This window comes from Artibeus jamaicensis, unplaced genomic scaffold (genome assembly GCF_021234435.1).
Source record: "Artibeus jamaicensis isolate MK-2021 breed Jamaican fruit bat unplaced genomic scaffold, CSHL_Jam_final scaffold_1031, whole genome shotgun sequence".
Classification (NCBI taxonomy): Eukaryota; Metazoa; Chordata; class Mammalia; order Chiroptera; family Phyllostomidae; genus Artibeus; species Artibeus jamaicensis.
This window is the reverse complement of record NW_026522026.1, coordinates 1,723,527-1,744,401: the sequence shown is the minus strand read 5'-3', so window position 1 is coordinate 1,744,401 and position 20,875 is coordinate 1,723,527. Positions and strand designations below refer to the sequence as shown.

Genomic DNA, 20,875 nt, shown 5'->3' with positions numbered 1-20,875 from the left:
ATGAAAGGCCTTCAGATATTTGATGGCAGCTACTGAGATGTCCCTTAAGCTGGTAATCTTGGCATACTCCATGTGATTGAACTTTATTGCTAGGCACAACGTTAATACTTAATTTCCATGAAAGCAGAGGAAACAACAGCTTTTCTCTTCACGTTTCAAAGAAGAGTTGTGAATATGGCACATGGGGTACTACATATGTGAACACACTACCCTCATAAGAAGCAGACTAGGCAGAGATTCTCTAAATTAGTCTGGGAAGGTCATAAAAATAACCAAATACGGGGAAATCAATTTTAATGAAAAATATATTCAAAAAATCAAAATAGACCTATATACAAAAAAGTCAAAAGTAATGGCATTCAAATGGGCTTTAAAAAAATAAAATCAAGGTCACAATTTTTTAATATTTGGTTGGCTTGCTTGCCCACCCCTATAAATTTTCACAGAGGATTTTGCCCAAGGTTTTGGAGTCTCTTTTAGGTCCATGAAGGCTTATGCTCCTAAAAATTAAAAAGATTTCAATAAATAACTAAACCTACACATAGTAATTGTCCAGAATAGTAAACAAAGATAGATAATAAAAAGGAAACCCATAATTATATTCGTTCATCTCAATTAACATTAATAAGCACATCCCATGAGTCATCATAGACAGTAAGTGAATAAAGGGATAAATGGCCTCTTCTCTCAAGCAATAAATATGGATATTTAGAAAAGAAACTATATTTGTTTAATAAAAATATTGAGTGAAAGATGCCCTGGCTGGTTTGGCTCAGTGGATTGAGTGCTGGCCTGTGTACCTAAGGGTCGCCAGTTCAATTCCCAGTCAAGACACATGCCGGAGGTGTGGGCCAGGTCCCCAGTAAGGGGCACATGAGAGGCAACCACACACTGATGTTTCTCTCCCTTTCTCCCTCCATTCCCCTCTCTAAAAATAAATAAAATCTTTAAAAAAAGAAAGAAAGTGACTGGTATTAGAGTGCTTTCTGTAAATCTTTAGTGCTTTTTAGATATTAAAACTATAAACTAATTTCACATATATCCTGTCTCCATCAAAATATTTATAAAAAAGTAGATTTTGTTTCCCACAAATGTTTTGACCATCGTTCTTTCCCCCCACAGATTTATGTATGAATATTCCATTAATTATGGACAAGCTCCTCTGCCACTTTTAGTCGGTTATACCAAGAGCTACCTCTCTATGGTAGGGTCTTGCTGTACCTCATCAAATCCCACCATGTGCTTTCTGAAAGAGGTAGGTGTCATTTATTAAATAGTTACTTTTTTCTTCTATTAAAGCTCTTCCTTTTTTAAAATGGGAGAAGCTCAGATTCTGAAATCAGTAAAAGTTTTGAACATACTTTTCTTGCATTTTTGTTCATTGGAAAAAAGAAACATACAACCACCTCTGGGAAAGAAAGAACGGTGTTTCTTTGGTCAGAATTCAGTTTTGTAGTCGTTAAAACAGACAGTCATGATATCGATAGTCTCTCCGTTCACTCCTGCACACTGCTTTCCATGGACCTCAACTGTCTAATGAGATTCTCTCATTTGTTTTCCAGAGACTCCAGCTTAAACATTTATCAGTTCTCACCATTATGTCAAATAGAATCTGTTCACAATATGCTGCTTACGGGAAGGAGAAGTCGAGGGTCAGGTAAGGATTAAGCGCCCCCAGGATGCGCAGCCGTTTGATTCTGCCCTGCCTACCCACAATATCGGGGTTCTCTAAGAGAGTGCTTGTGTTGGAATAGATAGACTCTAGAGTTATGCCCAACAATCCTCAAAAGTATAACCCAGTTTTTCTCTACGCAGAATGTAAACAATAGAAAATAAGGCTATGTTGTAAAACATGAAATTTGCTCCTAACCTTTTCCATATAGGAAACCTTTTCATATGGGAAAACAGAGACCATGAGAAATTATTTCCTCAAAATTTGTATCAGCACATACTACAAATATGAAAACAAATTATTTTTTCCATCAACTGCAATTTTCTTTGCCCATTTTTGTCTTTGAATCAGACTTCTTTGACTCTCATTATATGAAGCTTTGTGCTATATAACATGTATCTCTTAAGCTTTGTGAATTTACACAGATTACTTAACTACTTTATTTGTAACTTTTGCTTTTACTTTTGTATGGCTACTGTTAACCCCATGCTTTAATTCTGACATTTTCTACATCTATACTTCCCTCATACCTCCTCAGACACCTAGATTTAACAGCTTTAGCTTATCTTTTCAGCATTAACACTCTTTAATTCCTTCTAACTCTGATCCACAAACTTTTTTCATTTAATGGAAATAAAAATTTATTTTATGTTGGCACCAGATCTTAAGCTTCCCCCAAGAGAATAGAAACTACTTTCATTAGTCCATTGAAAACAGTTTTCCATTAGAACTACTCAAGCATTAAGTGGCGTTTTCTCACTTTAGTTTTCCTTTGGCATTAAGATAGTGTCATTGGCAAGTAGAGCTTAGGAATTTTTAATATAAAATGACCTATAAGATATATCTATCATAATCATTAATTTGTAGTTATTAGTGTCTAGAAAATTACCTAAAAGAAATATCATTGAATGTGAACAAAGACTTAGCTACAAATATTGGTATCCTTTTTTTTAAATATGAAAAAATATTTTCTAAATGTCCTTGGAATAGAGTGTATACTTAAATCAGTTATGGTGTATCCATCTGAGAAAAGGCAAACCAGTTTGTTATAGTTATATTGTAAAGGAATATTAGTGAAAACTACAAAACATTACTAAAAGAAATTGAAGATATAAAATGAATAGAAAGACATTCTATGCTCATGGATTAGAAGAACTAATATTGCTAAAAATGTTCATACTATCCAAAGCAACCTGCAGAGTCAATGCAATTCCTATTAATATGTCAATGGCACTTTTTATTTGCAGAAATGGAAAGAAAATGTCATCCTAGATTCAACTAGAATCTCAAGGGACTCCATATATCCAAAACAACCTTGAAAAAGTGGAACAAAGTTGGGGGCCTCATACATTTTAAAACATACTACAGAGTAACAATAATCAAAGATGCAGTAGTAGTGGTATAAGATATATAGACCAATGGGAACTCAGAAACAAACCCTTACGTATTTGGATAAATGATTTTTGACAAAGGAGCCAAGACTACACATGGAAAAAAAAAAAAGACAGTCTCTTCAACAAGTAGTTCTGGGAAAATTGGATGGTCACTTGCAAAAGAATAAAGTTGAACCCTTACCTTACATAGGTTAAAATTAACTTGAAATGGATTTAAAATCTAAACCTAAAACTATAAAACTCCTAAAAAAAAAAACCACAGGGGAAACTTCAGGATATTGGATTTGGCAATGATTTCTTGGAATTAATCCCAAAGCACAGTCAGCAAAAGCAAAAATAGACAAATAAGAATACATTGAACTTAAACTTGTGAGCATTAAAGAAAAACATAGTGAAAAGGCAACCTATGGAATGGGAGAAAATATTTGTAAACCATGTCTCTAGTAAGGGTTTAATAGCCAGCATGCATGAGGAACTGTTACAAATCAACAACAAAATACCGAATAAACTGATTACAAAAACAAAAACAAAAAAGAACTAGGCAAACAACTAGAACAGGAACAGATTCACAGAAATAGAGATCACATGGAGGGTTATCAGTGGAGAGGCAGAGCAGGGAGAATGGGGGAAAAGGTACAAGGAATAAGAAGCATAAATGGTAGCTACAAAATAGATGGGGGGCGGTTAGGAATAGTATGGGAAATGGAGAAGCCAAAGAACTTATATGTATGACCCATGGACACAAACTAAGGGAGGGAATGCTGATGGGAGGGGGTGTGCAGGGTGGAAGGGAATAAAGGGGAGAAAAAATGGGACAACTATAATAGCATAATCAATAAAAATATTTTAAAAAAAGAATTGAATAGACAGTTCCCCAAAGGAGACAGAAAAATGGCCAACTAGCCTGTGAAACGGTGCCCAACAGCACTAATCATAGAGGAAACATGAGTCAAAACCACAATGCCACAACACATCCATTAGGATTGCCACTACCAAAAAAAAAAAAGCAGAAAATAACAAGTGTCAGGGAGAATGTGAAGAAATTGGAGTCCTTGTGCCCTGTTGGTAAAAATGCAAAATGGCTCAGTCAGTATGGAAAACAATGCAGTTTCCTCAAAAAATGAACAGAATTCCTCTGTGCTTCAGCAATCCCATTGCTGCATACAGGGTGAGGCAAAAGTAGGTTTACAGTTGTTCATATGGGAAAATAATACAAAAATAAACTCTGTTTTATGTACTCATGCCTGTAAAAAACCTATTTTTCCCCCACTCTACATATATTTCTAGGAATGCAAAGCAGGATCTCAAGTTATTTGCACGTCCATGTTCCTTGCAGCATTATTCACAACTGCCAAGAGGCAAGAGCCAATGTCAGTGTACCAATGTACACTGACAGGTGAATGAATAAAGAATGTGGCATATACCTTAAAAACCCTATTGCATGCTACGACATGGATAAAACTGAGAACATTATATGGAGCAAAATGAGCAGTCACTAAAGAGCAAATACCATATGACTCCAGTCACACGGAGTATATAAAGTAGTGAAAACCATGAAAGTAAAGTAAAAATGTGGTTGTCAAGAGGGGGGGGCTGCAGTCAGTGTTTACCAGGCAAGGAGGGAGTTCTGGTTTCATAAGACAAAAAACTTCTAGACATGTTACAGTGGTATAGAGTTACTTACTATTACTGAACCACACACAAAAATGGTCAAGATGGTAAATGTCATGTTAAGTGTTTTTTTATTACAATAAAGAGTATTTAATGATATAAAGCATAGTATTTCTGATACATTCAGTAAAAAAAATAAATTTATCAGTAGTATAACATAATTTTTTGTAAAATACTTAATACCCTGGAAACCTTATAAAATACTTAAAGTTTCCACACCAAAACATCAACATCTATTAACTCTGATCTAGGGTTATAAGCTTTCGTTCCTCATTTTATTTATACTGTAGTCTGTAAGCAAATTTATAGAGACATTTAAGAAAAGTGTGAGGGACTCCAAAAACACCACATTGGCCTTATGAATAGAGAGATGTTAGTGCTTTTTTACTGCCATTTTAGATTTAACGTTTTAAAGCCATCCTTCAACTATGTAGATCTGGCCAAAAGACAAGCTGCATAAAAGTCCTGAAAATTTGAAAAGCTTCACTGGGGATGGCGGGATGTTGAGCGATAGCTTCAGCACGGAGGACCCATTGCATAGCCCATGTGTTGCACGCAGCTGCTGAAGACAAAGAGTCGAAACTATGGTACTATTTCTCCAGTGTTTGTTTCCATGATGAAACCGGAAAAACTGAGATTCGGAGTAAGCTAACAAGTTCTATTTTAACTGTTTAGCCATCTCATAAAATTAGCCCAAAAAGCACCTACTGCTGATCTGGAGGATGTTTTGCCGCTAGCTGAGGATGTTACCAAAATCCTCTCCAAGTGCTGTGAGTCTACCTCTGAGGACTGCATGGCCAAGGAGGTAAGAGAATCCCCCTGCTCATCGTCTGCCCCATGCTCAGCGGCGAGAGTATACACTCTTCTGAGCTACTTCTTACATGAATCATCAGAATGATCCTCACAGGTATCCTGTGAAACTTAAATACACTAACTCCAGTTTGCGGAGGAGGGAACAGAATATTAGCAAAGATCAATAATTAAGGTCACACAGCTAGTAAGTATCCAAGTCTGCACACAAAAGGATTTCTGATTCCCAAGAACTTGGTGTAACTGCAGAGCCCAGCACCGTATCCATTAGCCACCTATGCTTGTTTAAGTTAATTATACTAAAACTTAAATAAAAGTTAAACTTCAGTCCTTCAGTCACACTAGCCCCAGTTCAAATGCTCACTAGTATTAGGCAGTACAGATACAAGTAACTTTCATATTAAAGTTCTGTTAGACAATATTGCAACAATTATACTATTAGAAATGATGATTTTTCTTATATTGAATACCTGTCATAATTTGATCATTCAGTTTTTACTTCACAATTTTTCATTTACCTGCTACTTTTAAGTAGCTATGAACTTGAACAATTACTTTTGACAAATGCCACTCTCCGATAACGGACCTCTACGGTAACAGTGACATTGTGCTGCCTGGTCTTTTTCCATTAAGAAAACATGTCTGAGTTAGTACGTGTTTTTCTATAATCTGACTTATAATGGCTAGTCGGTCTTGGTGTCCATCTGTCTGTCTGTCTCTCTCTCTCTCTCTCTCTCCCCCCACCTCCCAGCTCTAGGTAGACAGATAGACAGATAGATAGAATGTACTATGTCAATCTTTTAGATATACCTTATTATATTTAACCAGTAAGAGTACTGGGTATTATTGGGTTTCAGTGTTTCACCTTTTACATTTTAAGTAATGCTGTCTTTTATAGGCTTATAGCTAATTTATGAGGATACATTCTTGGAAGTCAAATTGTACATGTTAAGGCTTTCAGTATATATTGACAAATGGCCCCCCACAAATATTCTACAGATTTACTTTCTAAGAGCATTCCCACTGACTTTTATATTTATTCCATGCCAGGGCTGCTAAGCCTATGTAAACCTTCCTTATTTTTAGTTGGACTTCTCAGAAAACTAACAATGCATAAAATCACAATTACTTTTGTAGCTGCCTGAACACACAGTGAAAATCTGTGACAACTTATCCACAAAGAACACTAAGTTTGAGGACTGTTGTCAAGAAAAAACACCTATGGACATTTTTATGTGTACTTACTTCACACCAGCCGCCCAACCACCAGAGCTGCCGGAAGTTGAGTTGCCCACCAGTCAAGATGTTTGTGGCAAAGGCAACACCAAAGCCATAGATAAGTGAGTAGAACTGATCTATAATGTTCTTGACAGTGTTGATATTCATGAGCATAAATGACAAATAAACTTGAAGGGGGAGAAATGGTAAACCTGTACGCAGCTTCACTAAGAAGAGATATGATAAATGCAGGATGAGTTGTATCCATTATGAATAGGATATGCATATTCATGGCATAAAGTTATTTCACAAGTAGGTTGAATTAACAGGTCAGAAAATTATTTATCAGTATCAGAGAGCAGAATTTGGACTGCACCGAAATGCTGTAAATGCCTAAATGCCTAAATACTCTGTTTTTATAAATGCATAGATGGCAATGGGCTAAGGAAACAATTTACACAAATCTATTTTCTCAGAAATTAAGTACCTACTTGATGCTTTATATAAAATTAATTATGCTATAGTTATATAAAGGACAGTTTCATATGCATTTGAAGTAGATATATATGTATTATATAGTATGTGACTATTTATATATGTGTGTGTATATATATATACATACATATATACACACACATATATATATATATATATATATATAGAGAGAGAGAGAGAGAGAGAGGACCCTCCCAAAATGCCTTGTAGTACAGGCTCCCTGTGCTAGATGAGTGTTCTAGGAGCCCACATACATCAATACCAGCTGGTATTATTGTGAGAAGCTGCATTTTGCTTTAGTGAATTTTTTTTTTGAAGACTCTTGCAACACATGTGCTGATTTCATGGTGGGTGATTTATGAGCACACCCACCCACACTGTGCTGAGTGTTCACCAGTTTTTAACCAAAAATGGCATGACCCCATGCCCCACCCTCCCTATCCACCCAGTCTCACCCTGGGTGATTTTTCCCCCCCGATGAAAAATGTTCTCAAAGGGAAAGGTTTTGCTGATGTGGAAGAGATGATATAAAAAATGGCAGAAGCATTAAAGGCATAAAAAAATTGAGTTCAAAAACTGTTTTGAGTAGTGGAAAAAAGTCTCAATTGGTGTATTACATCAAGTGGAGAGTTCTGTGAAGGTGGCTCAAGTTTAAAATTTTAAGAATAAACATGCAATTTTTTATAAATAAATTCTAGATTTTGGGGTCCCCCTCATATAGTACATTCAGACCTTTAGTTCAGTATTAATTACTGAACTAAGATATTCAGTACTGAACTATTATTTCATTCAGTAATAACTTCAAAGCAACCATTAATAACTTGCATTTCAGTGAGAATATTGTTTTTTAATTCTAAAACTATTGACTTGGATTCAGTTTTAGCTAAATCTTTTATTTTTAATTAAAGATGCATAAACCAGGTGCCCTGCCTTGGTTGTGGATGTAAAATTTCAAAATGTGACACAGACCCACAAAGATACTCCTGGATGTTGAAGTATATCTCTCTCTCTCATGCCAGGTACACATTTGAACTTGCTAGGAGGACTCATGTTCCAGAAGTATTTCTCAGTAAAGCACTTGAGCCAACCCTGAAAAGCCTTCAGGAATGCTGTGACTCTGAAGATTCTACTGCCTGTTTGAATGCTAAGGTACACTTTGCTCGATTTCTCCATCAGCCTTGGTCTAGATGAAGGGCCGACACACTGGAGCTCACGCTCCACATCTGGAGTGGTGCTTGTCTTCATACAGCCTTACATCTTTAAATGGCCTTTAACAAAAAGATTAGCATTCCATGACATTAAAGTTATATGAAATCCAAATTTCAGTGTTCATACATAAACCATGCTCACTGTTTATGCATTATTCATGGCTGCTTTTGTGCCAAAATGGCAGAGTTAAGTAGTTACAACAGAAACTATGTATGGCTTACAAAGACTAAAATATTTACTATCTTGCTTTATACAGAAAATATTTGCTAATGTCTGGTGTAGATTAAACACTCATACTCACATGCTACACAGAGTTGATTGAATGCCTCCCAGAGCAGTGCTAAGATAAATATCTTTATGTGATTATTATTTTCTTACAGATCCCTCAACTGAAGAAGGAACTATCTTCTCTCATTGACAAGGGACAAGAACTATGTGCAGATTATTCAGAAAACACATTTACTGAATACAAGAAAAAGTAAGGGACTTTTTCTAGCTGTGTCCTCCAAATTGATCAATATTAGCCTACAACTGTGATCTGAAAGCATAGATGAAGACTTAAAATGTGCTAAGTGAGCAACAACAATAGGAGGTTCAATTAAAAGAGGTTTTTAAAAAGTAGTTAAAATCTATTATCTGTGTAAGAAACAGTCTTCTGGTGGAAAGAAGTCACATATATCAGGTGAGAGGTCAGTTCAAACACAGCCAAAAATATATAAATTATAAGATCTGTGGGGACTTGATTAAAAAAAACATTACTCTGTACTTTATCAACATTTTTGCCCAAAAGCAACCTGTAGGTGTTGCTATATACTATAATTAAGAAACTATAAGAGGGCAGGGTGGCCTGGGATGGGAGTAATAGAAAACTGTCCTTGAAAAGTAATTAAATAAAAAAAAATTAAAATAAAATAAATTTTTAAAAGACAAACTATAAAACTGCTGGAAAATGTTGTCTAACTGAAGATCATATTGTCTGACAACAGGATCCAAATTTCCAATTAAGTAAGTCTGGTATCATCCATCACCAGTATATATTCTCTATGAATAGCAAATACAAATGTGAATTGATCATCCATAATGTGGTACAATAGTCATTTTTCTCCATCAAGAGAAGCTATTTCTTTACCAATAGGTGTTAACCATTAAAATAAGGAGCCGTAATAGTGAATGTAGTTTTACTGGGTTCCTGGAAAGTGTGTCTGTTGAGAAGACCATGACATTCTCAATTTCATTAAGTAGATTTCTTAGCTTTATTTCCAATCATCTTGAACAACACAGGCCTCCAGCACAAATAAAACTCTTCAAAAAGACCTTTCTGAAGAATCTGCAAAGTTGGACACCTTTTTCAATGACCACTATGAAATCAACCTTAGCACAACTGTGAAAGCTGATAAAAGAAAAAGATGAAAAAGGAAAAAGAAAGAAGAAAAAGTAAAACAAAAGCCTTAGATTCAAATTGTTTAACCATTATCAGAAAATTATGTGGTTAACAGAATAGTATGAAGGTAGTATAGTATATCATATTGTTAAACAGATAATGCAAGATTAAGTTCTGTTCCAACAGTTGGGAACTCCAGGACTGCATGGAGCAATTGCATCTGCTCCAGATGCACTGTAGCAGAATTGCCATTTAAGGTTATGAAATCAGGAAAGATTGAGGCAATCCAGTCTACTTGAAATCTCACCTCCCTCCTTTCTTCTCCCATCCTCTGAGTTCCTTCCGGTCGCACTTGTTTCTCCTTCCGGCTGGAACCAATTCACTTCCATAATGCTTTTAGGAGCAAGCTAGTCCCCCTGACCCTCTTTATCCCTTCCCAGCATCCACTTGCCAAACCCAACGCTACATAAAGTTCAGTCTTTTCCACCTCTCAGTGCCTACTACTGGGCTGGTAAGTACTCTTGGAGAAAGTCATGAAACCAGGTTGAGTTGTCCACCATGAGGGTAGAGAATTACCAAGATCCTACACAGTTCAAACTGGAAACAAATCAAGAGAATTCAAATCCTAGCACCACCTTCACAGTGAGATGGAGAGCTGGTTAATAGTAGAGGGAAAAGCAAGAGCTGAAGGTCCCTGATCTTGTTTCAGCCTTCCCTAGTTGAGTAGGCAAATTGAGGGGGAAAGTGTACAAGTGGCATGAATGTCTATAAGGGAAATATCCTTTAAGGAGCTTGAAATTTAGAACTGGACAGGTGATGAAAGTTTAAGAAAAACAGAAGGGGAAGTTATCCAAGATGATATAATTGAGTGCATGAAAGGGGAAAGGCTGGAATTCGAATTCAGCAGCAGTTTGTATGTTTCCTTTCATGATCTTAAAAGACATGTATATTTCACTGTCCATTCTCAAATTGAGTCACTAAAAACAGTTCCCCGGATATGCATTTCTTAAGAGGGGCAAGTGTTTCTATTTTCATTTTTTGTTGTAACAGATCCGAAATGGCTCTCTTTTGCGTTAGAAACGTTTATACAATAGAATACACTGAGTAAAACCTTACCCCAAAATGGTCTTTCAGACTGGCAGAACGATTAAGAGCGCAGTTGCCTGATGCCACAGCCACAGAACTCGAAGAGCTGGTTGACAAGCGCTCAGACTTTGCCTCCAAGTGCTGTTCCATAAACTCACCTCCCCTCTATTGTGATTCCGCGGTAAGAAGATTTAATGATCATGCACGATACTTGTAAAGACTTAGGCACTGTGACTCGCTTGTTTCTTTTTGTTATTGAAATACTATTATGCCTTTTCCTGGTGCTATGATAACTTTGTTGTCTTCACAATTAAAGTGAGAAAAAATGATTTTTGATGTTATGTTAATTTAAAAGCAAATTGAGATTGCTGCATAGCTTAGGAAATTTTACAGTTTTAAATAAAAGTGAATACAGGCAACAAAGTATAGTGTAGTGTTTTTCAAGTTGTAGGTTGTACCTATTAACAGCTTTTCTTAATGAAAGAAAAAAACAGAAATATTAGTCTATCTAACAGTGTGGTTAACTACTTCATGCAAATTTTATTTCATATACTCATGTGTATTCATATAATTATGTAGGTTGACAAAATAGAGATACTTTTTAAAAAAACAGATTATACCATACCTTCTCTTAATTATAAAATTTTTGTTTTAATGTAACACAAGAGAAGGAGATGCAACTTAATTACTAAAGATCACACATTTCTTTACCATAGCAGTTATTTTCTAAAAATTAAAAAATATATTAATATTAAAGTGTTGGAGTTATTTTTAATTACAAGTTTTTCTTCTAGATACTCTCAGTTGGTTTCCAATGCCAAAAGATAAAGAAAATTGAGCTAATAGTTTCCAATTTCCTTCCCCACTTTTAATTTGTTATTTCTTGGGTTCATCTTTCTTTAAATATGATTCTCACCCTCAACCCCTAGATGCCTCCCTCCTCTCCTACCCCCTTCTCTGTAGTCCCCTTTCTCTCTTAAATGTAGTTGCATAGTTACCAGATCATTTATTTTTTACCTTGTTAAGTTCCAGCCAGACCTTTTATTTTCTGATAGTAGGTAAATTAGTATATGCCTTTCACTGCATCTGAGCTTATTGGTTCTCTCCTCCAAAACTAATGTGAGGCTCCTGTTCCATCTTTGTGTGGACCGAAGGTGTGAGGAAGGAGGGCCCAGCCTAGGCTGTGCGGCTCCGTCATCAGTGGGCCTGGTCTGCACTTTTTCTGACTTCTTGTTGCATATCTTACAAAAGGTCTTTCTCCAAGTCAGTTTCTATCCTTTTCCATGGGCAGATGTTTGTTACCTTTTTTCATGCACATTTGGCTCATTTGTTCACATCATCCATTTGACCTGTAACTATTTAGCAGTCAATTCAATTGTTGAGAAGAGTCAAAGGTTAGGGCAACACTTTATTTCACTATTACTGCTAACTTGGAAATATTAGTGACAATTACAAGAATTCTGTTGTCTCACCCATTCCATGTCTGCAGTGTAGATGCAGGGTTAAGACCACCTATGTGCCTTATCGAAATGTTTTCTCCCTTTGTCTTCCTCTTTCTGAAGTTCATGATATTAAGTTGCATTGCTCCCCTACTCTGGTGTTGGCTGAGATTTTCTGAGTGTTTATGATGGTTTCTCTTGTGTTTGAGAACACGCATTTATAATACATTTTGACTCATTTTTTGCACACAAAATAATTTACCTATAATGTAAAAGTAAATACCACTTGGGCTAATGATATAATGCCAATTAGAAACTTTCACTATAAGTTAAAGAATGTGCCCCCCAAGAAGTCATATGAATTTTTTATCCATTTATTAAAACATGAAAGCAACACAGCCTCATTTCATTTCATGAAAACTGGCTCCCCCAGTTTTAATTATTTACTGTTCTATTAGAGCGTATTGAAAGTGTCCAAGAACCTAATTTTAAAAAAAATTTAAACGTAAACATAGGAAGACTATAAAGATCATCTAGTATAATTTTTCAGTCAGTAATTTCATTCAGAGACCATTCAGCCTCCACTTAAACACCTGTACTATTTTCTCCTTACAGGTAGTCTATTTCACTGCCAGAAAGCTTCACTGATGAGAATATTGCTTCTTACAATTTAGCCATGACATCCCCTCATAATTTCTGCTGAGTCTAGTCTGTCTTCCTCTATCAACCAGAAAAAAGTCTACTCGCTGTTCCCATTAGCAGCCTTTCTATACTTGAAGTGACTTTTTAAAAATTAACTGGTGTAAAGTATTTTTTTTAATCTGGAGGTATGCCTACAAATTGTCTTAATATTTTAATGAGGTTTTATTTTGCTTTTTACTAGATAGTGCCTAACAAGTCTTAATCAGTTTGACAAACTGACAAATTTTACAACATCTCGTTCATTTTCCTTTGTACCCTTAGAGATTAATTTCTCTTTCAGTTTCTACATTTTTCCTCCAGTTACAAATCTAATTGCTAGTGTCCTTTGTAACAATTTGTAGAGTCAGAATTCCAGATGAAATGATTACAGGAACTAGTGTAAAGGACCCATGGGCAACAACTAAGAAGGGTGGAAATGGGAGGGAGGTGGGGGGCATGGGCGGTGGGCTGGGATGGGAGTAAAAGACAGAACACTGTAGTTGAAAAATAATTTAAAAAATAAAATAAAAGAATTCCAGATGAAATGAGTACAGTAGAATCAGTGCTCATTCTTTAAATTCTGCTGAGAAACAGATATTTTTCTTTTTATTAAAATTCAAACCAAATAAAATTCTAAACAAAAAAACCAAAAGAGCTAATTTTCATCATATTAACATTAAAATGTTTAGCATTAAACAACTAAATTGAGCAGTTCCTTCCTTTACTACCAGTTTGCTTTTAGTAATCTAACAGGTAAATTTAGGTTTTATCCCATAAAAATAAAATCAGCAGAATTTTCTTTGAGAGTCTAATTACTGAAAAAAGGGGAAATGCCTAAATGTGTATTTATAGTCTGTCAAATATATCACTTTTGTAACTCTCCCTCAGTCCCCAATATCTCTGGCTAAATATACACTTTCCTGGCCCTGGCCGGGTAGCTCCGTTAGTTAGAACATCATCCTGATCTTTAATGCCAGGGTTGTGGGATGGTTCCCCACCCCGCGCAGGGCACGTACACAATCAACCAATGAATGCAGAAATGGGTAGGACAACAAACTGATGTCTGTCTCTCTCTGCCCCTACCTCCTTCCATCTCTAAATATCAACAACAACAAAATAGTAAATGCACACTTTCCTTTTTTGACGTCACACAACACAAACAGCGGTATGCACAAAATGCAAGCTTCTTTCCTTCAAGTGTCTTGCTTCTCATTTTTTTTAGTTGCTTTTCAGCATATATTTCATTTTAACACATTGCCATTTAAAAACTACTGTCAACTGCAATAATAAAACAAGTTTGTAACTTTGTTTTCTGGCTTTATAACCAGTAAATTTATAGCAGTGGTGCTGCCGAGTAGCCAGTCTGTCAGCAATTGCTAAAGGACAGTGAGATGAATGGGGTTGTTAAGACACTGGGGCACATGTGATCATTTAGAACACTTGAAGACAGACCCTCTCAGGTTTCTATCAAACTTTCTGGTTTTCTTTGCCCATTGATCTCATAGCTAGGTAAGCAAGATCGCCTCTGCTTTAACTTCATGTTCTGGCAAAATCTGATAGAACAGCACTCACTTTAAAATTCTCAATGCTTAGTATGAATATTTGTCCCCCTTGTCCTGTAATATGTGGATTAAAAATTTATCATTAAATCTGTTTGTCCAACATTTGCTTGACAATTATTTTCCTTAAAAGTAAAACTCACTCCCTCCAAGTCATTTCTAACCTGAAATCCACCTCCATCTGCCATTCTAAATATACTTGGCACAGTCACTGGAAGAGTGGCAGAAGGGCCTTTTGAATCATATTTTTGTTTCTTATGAAATAACTTAGCCTTACTCTCACCCTAACCTTGAAATGATCAGAAAATAGAACAATCACTGTAATTTTCTTCTGGCTTCACCAGTGCACTCTTTATTATGCCACTGGGCTCCACTGGCTGCAGAAAAACATACTATTGCAAAGTTAGACTTGGAATTTTTTCTCTCTTCACAATTGCTCAGACAGGGCATCCTAGGCACTTTTCTGTTATCTCACTACCATGCTTCCACTAAGATGTCTCAACAGAGTGCTAGTGGGCATCAACTACAATTTTACAAAATATTCAGAGAGCCACTATTTCATGGAGTTGATCATTAATATCTTGAAAACAGAAACAAATGGGAACAGTCAAGTGGACACCAGGCAAAGAGGCGGCTGACTGTCTTCCCCTCTTTTATCCCTTTCCTACCTCCCCATTTTTCTTTCTCTCCTGCATTTTGTAAAGAGTTGGCCCACCCACTAGAATTTCCCTCTCAGTTTAGCAAGACTTTGTGACACTCAATGTCATAACTAGCATTTATGACATCAATAGTATTTGTGAAGCAGAATATTAATGGCCTTTTAAAACAGAATAGCCTTATATGTGTTTATAGAATGATCAAAAACACTTCTAAATATTAGGTACCGAGTTAACTGTCCTTTTACAGATGGGTTGAAGGAGACCTATGAGTTTACGTGATGTTAGGAAAATCTTAAGTTTATTCCACATGAATCTGTTGCCCTCCATGTCATTGTCAGGCTTCAGCCCTGATTTAGCTAATAAAGAAAGCAAAGTACTGAGATCAAAACGTTATTACCTATTGGTACAAAGTCCAAAATTACTGTTAAAATAGCAAAAGTGACACCAGGCCAGTAGTGTTACTGAATTCCACGGTCACGTTCCACCTTTTATGCGTCCGTGATTCTTTGCGTCCTCGTTCTGTGGCATATCACCCTCTCTACCCACACCTTCCACTTCTGTTTCCCAGAGATTGTGTTTCATGGTCTTCTTCACTTTACATGACATGACCTCTTCCCCAAGTGTTCTCATCTATGGACATGCCTTTAACCTCCAAATCTCTACCTCCAGGCAGGGTCTCCCCCCTCTGTACCAAGCTTTTTATTTAGATGATTAAGGACTCTATTGTCCCAGAAGAAATTCAGTGTTAATATGGCCAAAATATTCCCCCAAAACCTTCTCTATCATTCATTTATTATCTAAGATTTAAAATAAAGTGATCCTTAATTTCTTCTCTTTTTCTATACACATCCAAACATATTCCAAATCCTATCAATTCTAACTTCTCAAAATCTCTCAATAAACCCCCAAACTTTTTCTGCATTATTAATACTTAAATTTAGGCAATCTGTTTTTGCCTGATTACTACCTCCCAATTGGTCTCTCATCTCCAGTCACCCACAAGGCCACACGCCCAATCCCATCTCTATACTGATGTCAAAATAACATTTGTCGAACACAAAATGGCTAATATGTTCCTCTAATTGCTCTACATTGCTTCTAAATTGAAGTCTATTTTCTTTAATCAAGACAATTTGGACCATTGTTTTCCTCTCAAGCCTGATCTATTCTTGCTTTTTTAATGTATTTTTTACTGTTGTTCAAGTACAGTTCTCTCCACCCCCCCCCCAATCCCCGTACACTGCTCATTCTTCCTGCTTCAGCTCTCCTGTACTCCTTGCAGTTTTCCTAAGTTCTTTAAACCTGCTCTTACCTTAAGGCTTTTTGCGCATGAAGACCCCTCTCCTGTATTACACCATATTCATTCTGTAACCCGGTTGTCTGTCATCAAGATTCAGAATTCAATTTAGATATCACTCCGGAACACTTCTCTGGCACTCAAGCCCCCTAACACTCTGTGCACACCCAGTAATTAGCCCTTTTTCTCTTGTCTGTTTTTCATAGAAGACTCTAAATTGTCCAAGGGCAGGGACTTGTAAAACTAAGTAAATATGAAGGCTGGCCAATAAAAGTTCAATATAAAACTGCATTTTAACAAGAAAACCTTTCTCTAATGAAGGTTTAAATTGTTTACCTTCACAATCTAATTGTCTACAAATAAAATATTTATGAATAATTACATAACTTTTTAAAAAAATTTTCAGATTGATGCTGAAATGAAAAGTACCCTGCAGTCCTGATGCATATGAACTATTTTAGGTAAGTATTGGTTTTAAAGGCAGTGAGAAAACCCAGCTTTGTGTAATGTATTTTAAAAATCACAGAATGGGAAGGACCCTTTTAAATTATTTGTTCTATTAGCCATTCAAACTTACTTTACAGATGAGAGTATTAAGCATCTGGAAAAGTTAAGGAGCTTACCCAAGTATATGCAACCAACTTCTAGCACATTTAGAACTAGAATCTGGGTCCCCAGTCTGGGACAATATCTGTCATAACCTCATAGCTAAGATAATGACAGCATGAAGATCATTTCAGGGATTTTGATGCATTTGATAGAAAAAAATGAGTTCAAGACAGAGTTCATCAAGTCTTAAAGATAACACAGCAGTGTTCTTAGGAGAAAAGAGGCATTCTTAAAACAATACTATTGAAATGTTATCACTTGCCTCTTTCGGATATTACATGTGACAAAATTCCATGCCTTAAACTGAAGATGACCTCGACTTTGTATATTTCAACAAAAAATTTTCTCCCTAGATTTAACTGTATTCAGTTTAATATTATTCCTGAGATTTACAAATTTATAGAAATAATGGTTTCAGTTTATCTTAGATCTTAATTGAGTTGGGGATTTTCAATGATGTGAAATTTTCATTTTTCTGATTTACTGACAAGTTCCCACAAAATGAGATAGATGCAAAAGCTATTGACAAGTGAAATTAAATCATTCCATCATATTCCGGTTTTCACCTCTCAACTATGCAAATTATCTGAAACAGTAAAAAAACAAAACAAAAAACACTGAGAGGAAGTATTGGGCCCAATGGGGCTAGTCAAGGAAACTTATTTTTGGAATTAGCCAATCTGGATAAGAATCCCCATTCTAACTATCTATCTTTGTGAACCTGAATGAGTTATCTCAATTCCCTAAAGCATAAGGGTTTTTTTTTTGTAAAACCAAAAATTATAATAGCTACCTCTCAGTATTGTTGTGATGACTGAGAATGTGTCTATAAAATGTATAGAAATAATAGCAGTAATACTAGCAAAGTTGCTCTCCCTGCTACTGCTGCTTCTGTGATTTTTCTCTTACTGTAACAGGTTAGCTGTCCAATGGCAGAAGTGGCCCAAGCTGTTCAGTGTGAAGCAGTCACTAAAGCTATTTGGAGGGAAGGGAGTTTGGGTGCTAAATCTCAGGTGTCTATTTGACAAAGAGGCATAATAGGTTCTTTTAAAAGATTAAGTTACATGAAATTTCCTGACCACAAAATCTATCCAGACCACTTGTGTTGCAAAGGCAAGCTAAAAAATAAAATCCATGTGTGGAACGGGGCTTAGTCATCGCACTCTGGAACTGTGAGCTTTCCCTCCACATCCTGCTCTCAGGAGAGAATTTGACTTGGGTGACCACTATGGCCTCACACAATTCTAAGAGGAAACTTTCTCCTTAGTTCCTAGAGCTATTAAACCAACTCTGGCCGATGAGGTGTTTCTTTTCAATGAAACCCTGTTCCTCTTCAGAGATTTAAACAGCTTATAAAAGCTGAAGCCATCGTCCCAGGCATTCCTGTTCTTAGGCACACCTATAATTCACATCTTCCCCTCAATGGTTTCACTCTTAACTAAAGTCTTATTATAAACCTGAGTTGTCATCCTTGCAGTTACCGGTCCCTTTGGTCAATTTTTCTTCAAGCTCCAGAATTGATTGTGGCCACATTTTCATGCCCATTGGAGAGAGAATTACTGTCTCTTAATAAGTCCCACAAAGCCAGTTATCTTTTTATTTCCTTCAGTTGTGGAAGCAATTAGTATTTCCTGGGTTGCCAAGGATGGAGAAGTTGGCTCACACTGCAGAGTCAGGTTGAAAGAAAATACCTGAAATACTAGAATCACACTCAGCACCACCAGGTGCTTACGCTGTGAGAGAAACCACACTCCAAGGCCAAACTTATGGAAAACAATGAAATATGGAATTTCTTTCACTGTGCAAATAGAGTTTTGATTCAACTCTGTACTGTCTTAGAAAAAGGAAAAATCAAGGGGAAGACAGGTTTGCCTCATTACGAAGCAGGTGATCTGATAGCAACTCTCATTCTGTTTCACTAAAACGCAATGACCAAACTAAACTATTATCTCAATCTCTTTACTGGAACTGGGCGGGGGGAGGCCCATTTGCCAGTGTTGCTGTTTTGTCTCCTCCCCCGCTCTGGCAGTGAATATTCACTTTCATAAAGTAGGAAGTTACACACATTATTGAAGAAAGAGGTGTATAAGGTACCTTAACCTATGTGATGGCTTTATATGCAGGTCTTGGGACTCTCCTACTTTTTTTACTCTGACTCATTAGGTGGCCACAGTGGACGTGTGGGTCACGCCAGACAGGTTCATCTTTGAACATAAAAATAACTTGACTGTCATGCAGTATTATGATTGCTGCCCAATAGCTCTGTTTTTCTAACATTTATTTCCATGGTTCTCCTAGATTGAAAGCTGGAACCGTCCTGGAAACACCTGAGGCCTATCCCAGGCAGAGCCAAGCTCCAGGGGGGACGACCAGGTACTCCCTGGTTTTTATCAGCCTCCATACCTTTGTACGATGATAAGTACAATGACTTGCTATCAAAATAAATTGAAATAGAATGCAAACCACAAATGCCTGAGGATGACGTTACGATGCTGACCTTCGACACTGCGCCGGTAGTTTGCACAAAGACACTGCAGTGGGCAGCCCCCACCCGCAAGCCCCTGCTTATTTCTAGAGCCCTGCTGTGCCTCTCCAGCAGCGTCCAAAGCTGATCCACAGCTTTCAGCACCCCCTTCACCATTCCCCACACACTAAGCTCCATGCCTTGATTGCCTCTCAGGCTTAGGCACTATTAAGGAAAAGTTAGCCAGCCTTCCACCATAGATAGCCTAAGATAGTTTACTTCTAAAAAATTCCTGAGAATTTGTTGCTCCCAGCTGCAAACCATATGGTGTTAATTAGGTAGTATCTTCCTTGCAAAAAAAAAAATTGGCCTGAACAAGTTTATTTTTGCTAAAGACTCTTAAGAGCAGTTTATTGAGTCAAAATTCTAAAAACGTCTTGATTTCCACTTGATTTAATTAACCATGTATATGTGTGTAACACACACTATAAATTATATTCCACATGCTTTCTTTGCTCAGAGAAAATGAAGGTGTTCTGACTTAACATATTTTGCTTTGAAAGAAAGTTTGTTATTTTCATTAAAACTACCTCTCTGAAACAAATACAAGCCAAGAAAAACCTATATTTACAGTTAATTGCCTCAAGGAATTTGAGTTCATCTAATGGTATTTGTAGAGTTATCTAGAGAGATGAAACATTCTCTGTAGCAAATATAACTGGAGTTGCATTAACCAAAATCACCCTGGTCACTCGTCAACATTTTAAGTCCCAGTAGGGAGCATTTCACTACCTAAACCAAGGTCAAGCACTCAAGTCTTTAGCTGCCAGGAACTGATAAATAAAATGCCTGCTTCCAGCAGCTTCTGCAGAAGATACAGACCTGCCTCCCACAGAGATTTCAAAATGGGAAATTAACTTCAAATGGGGAAGTGCATCAAAGGACACGAAGTAACGAAAGCAACAAACTATATTTAGGCAGCATTTAAAATTTTTTTAAATTATTTTTTGCTTTCAAAACTATATTGCTGAAGCTTCAACATGACCTCTGAGAAGTCTTACTGACAAAACATGAAGAGAATGAGACTGAATAAAAGCAAGTGGACATAATAGCATTAGTGAGAAACTCAGAGACTTGGCTGTCGTTTCCAACCTCTATGCAAGATTAATGGAAATAATTGAAGAATGTGTTTCCTAATCAAATTTATTTTGAAAACAAATACAGTACTGAG

The 20,875-nt window shown here is 36.5% G+C and overlaps 1 protein-coding gene across 1 annotated transcript in view; it reads left to right on the top strand.

The window, feature by feature from the left end:
• GC (GC vitamin D binding protein) overlaps positions 1-19,649 on the top strand; it is a 36,713-nt gene extending 17,064 nt beyond the window's left edge. The window contains exons 5-13 of the mRNA XM_037148613.2: positions 1,123-1,255; positions 1,563-1,657; positions 5,413-5,542; positions 6,685-6,887; positions 8,280-8,409; positions 8,850-8,947; positions 10,985-11,117; positions 16,978-17,032; positions 19,479-19,649. Of these exons, the coding sequence (XP_037004508.1) occupies positions 1,123-1,255; positions 1,563-1,657; positions 5,413-5,542; positions 6,685-6,887; positions 8,280-8,409; positions 8,850-8,947; positions 10,985-11,117; positions 16,978-17,013 (958 nt within the window). The 3' untranslated portion in view covers positions 17,014-17,032; positions 19,479-19,649. The remainder of the gene's footprint in view (positions 1-1,122; positions 1,256-1,562; positions 1,658-5,412; positions 5,543-6,684; positions 6,888-8,279; positions 8,410-8,849; positions 8,948-10,984; positions 11,118-16,977; positions 17,033-19,478) is intronic.
• Positions 19,650-20,875: the final 1,226 nt, after the last annotated feature.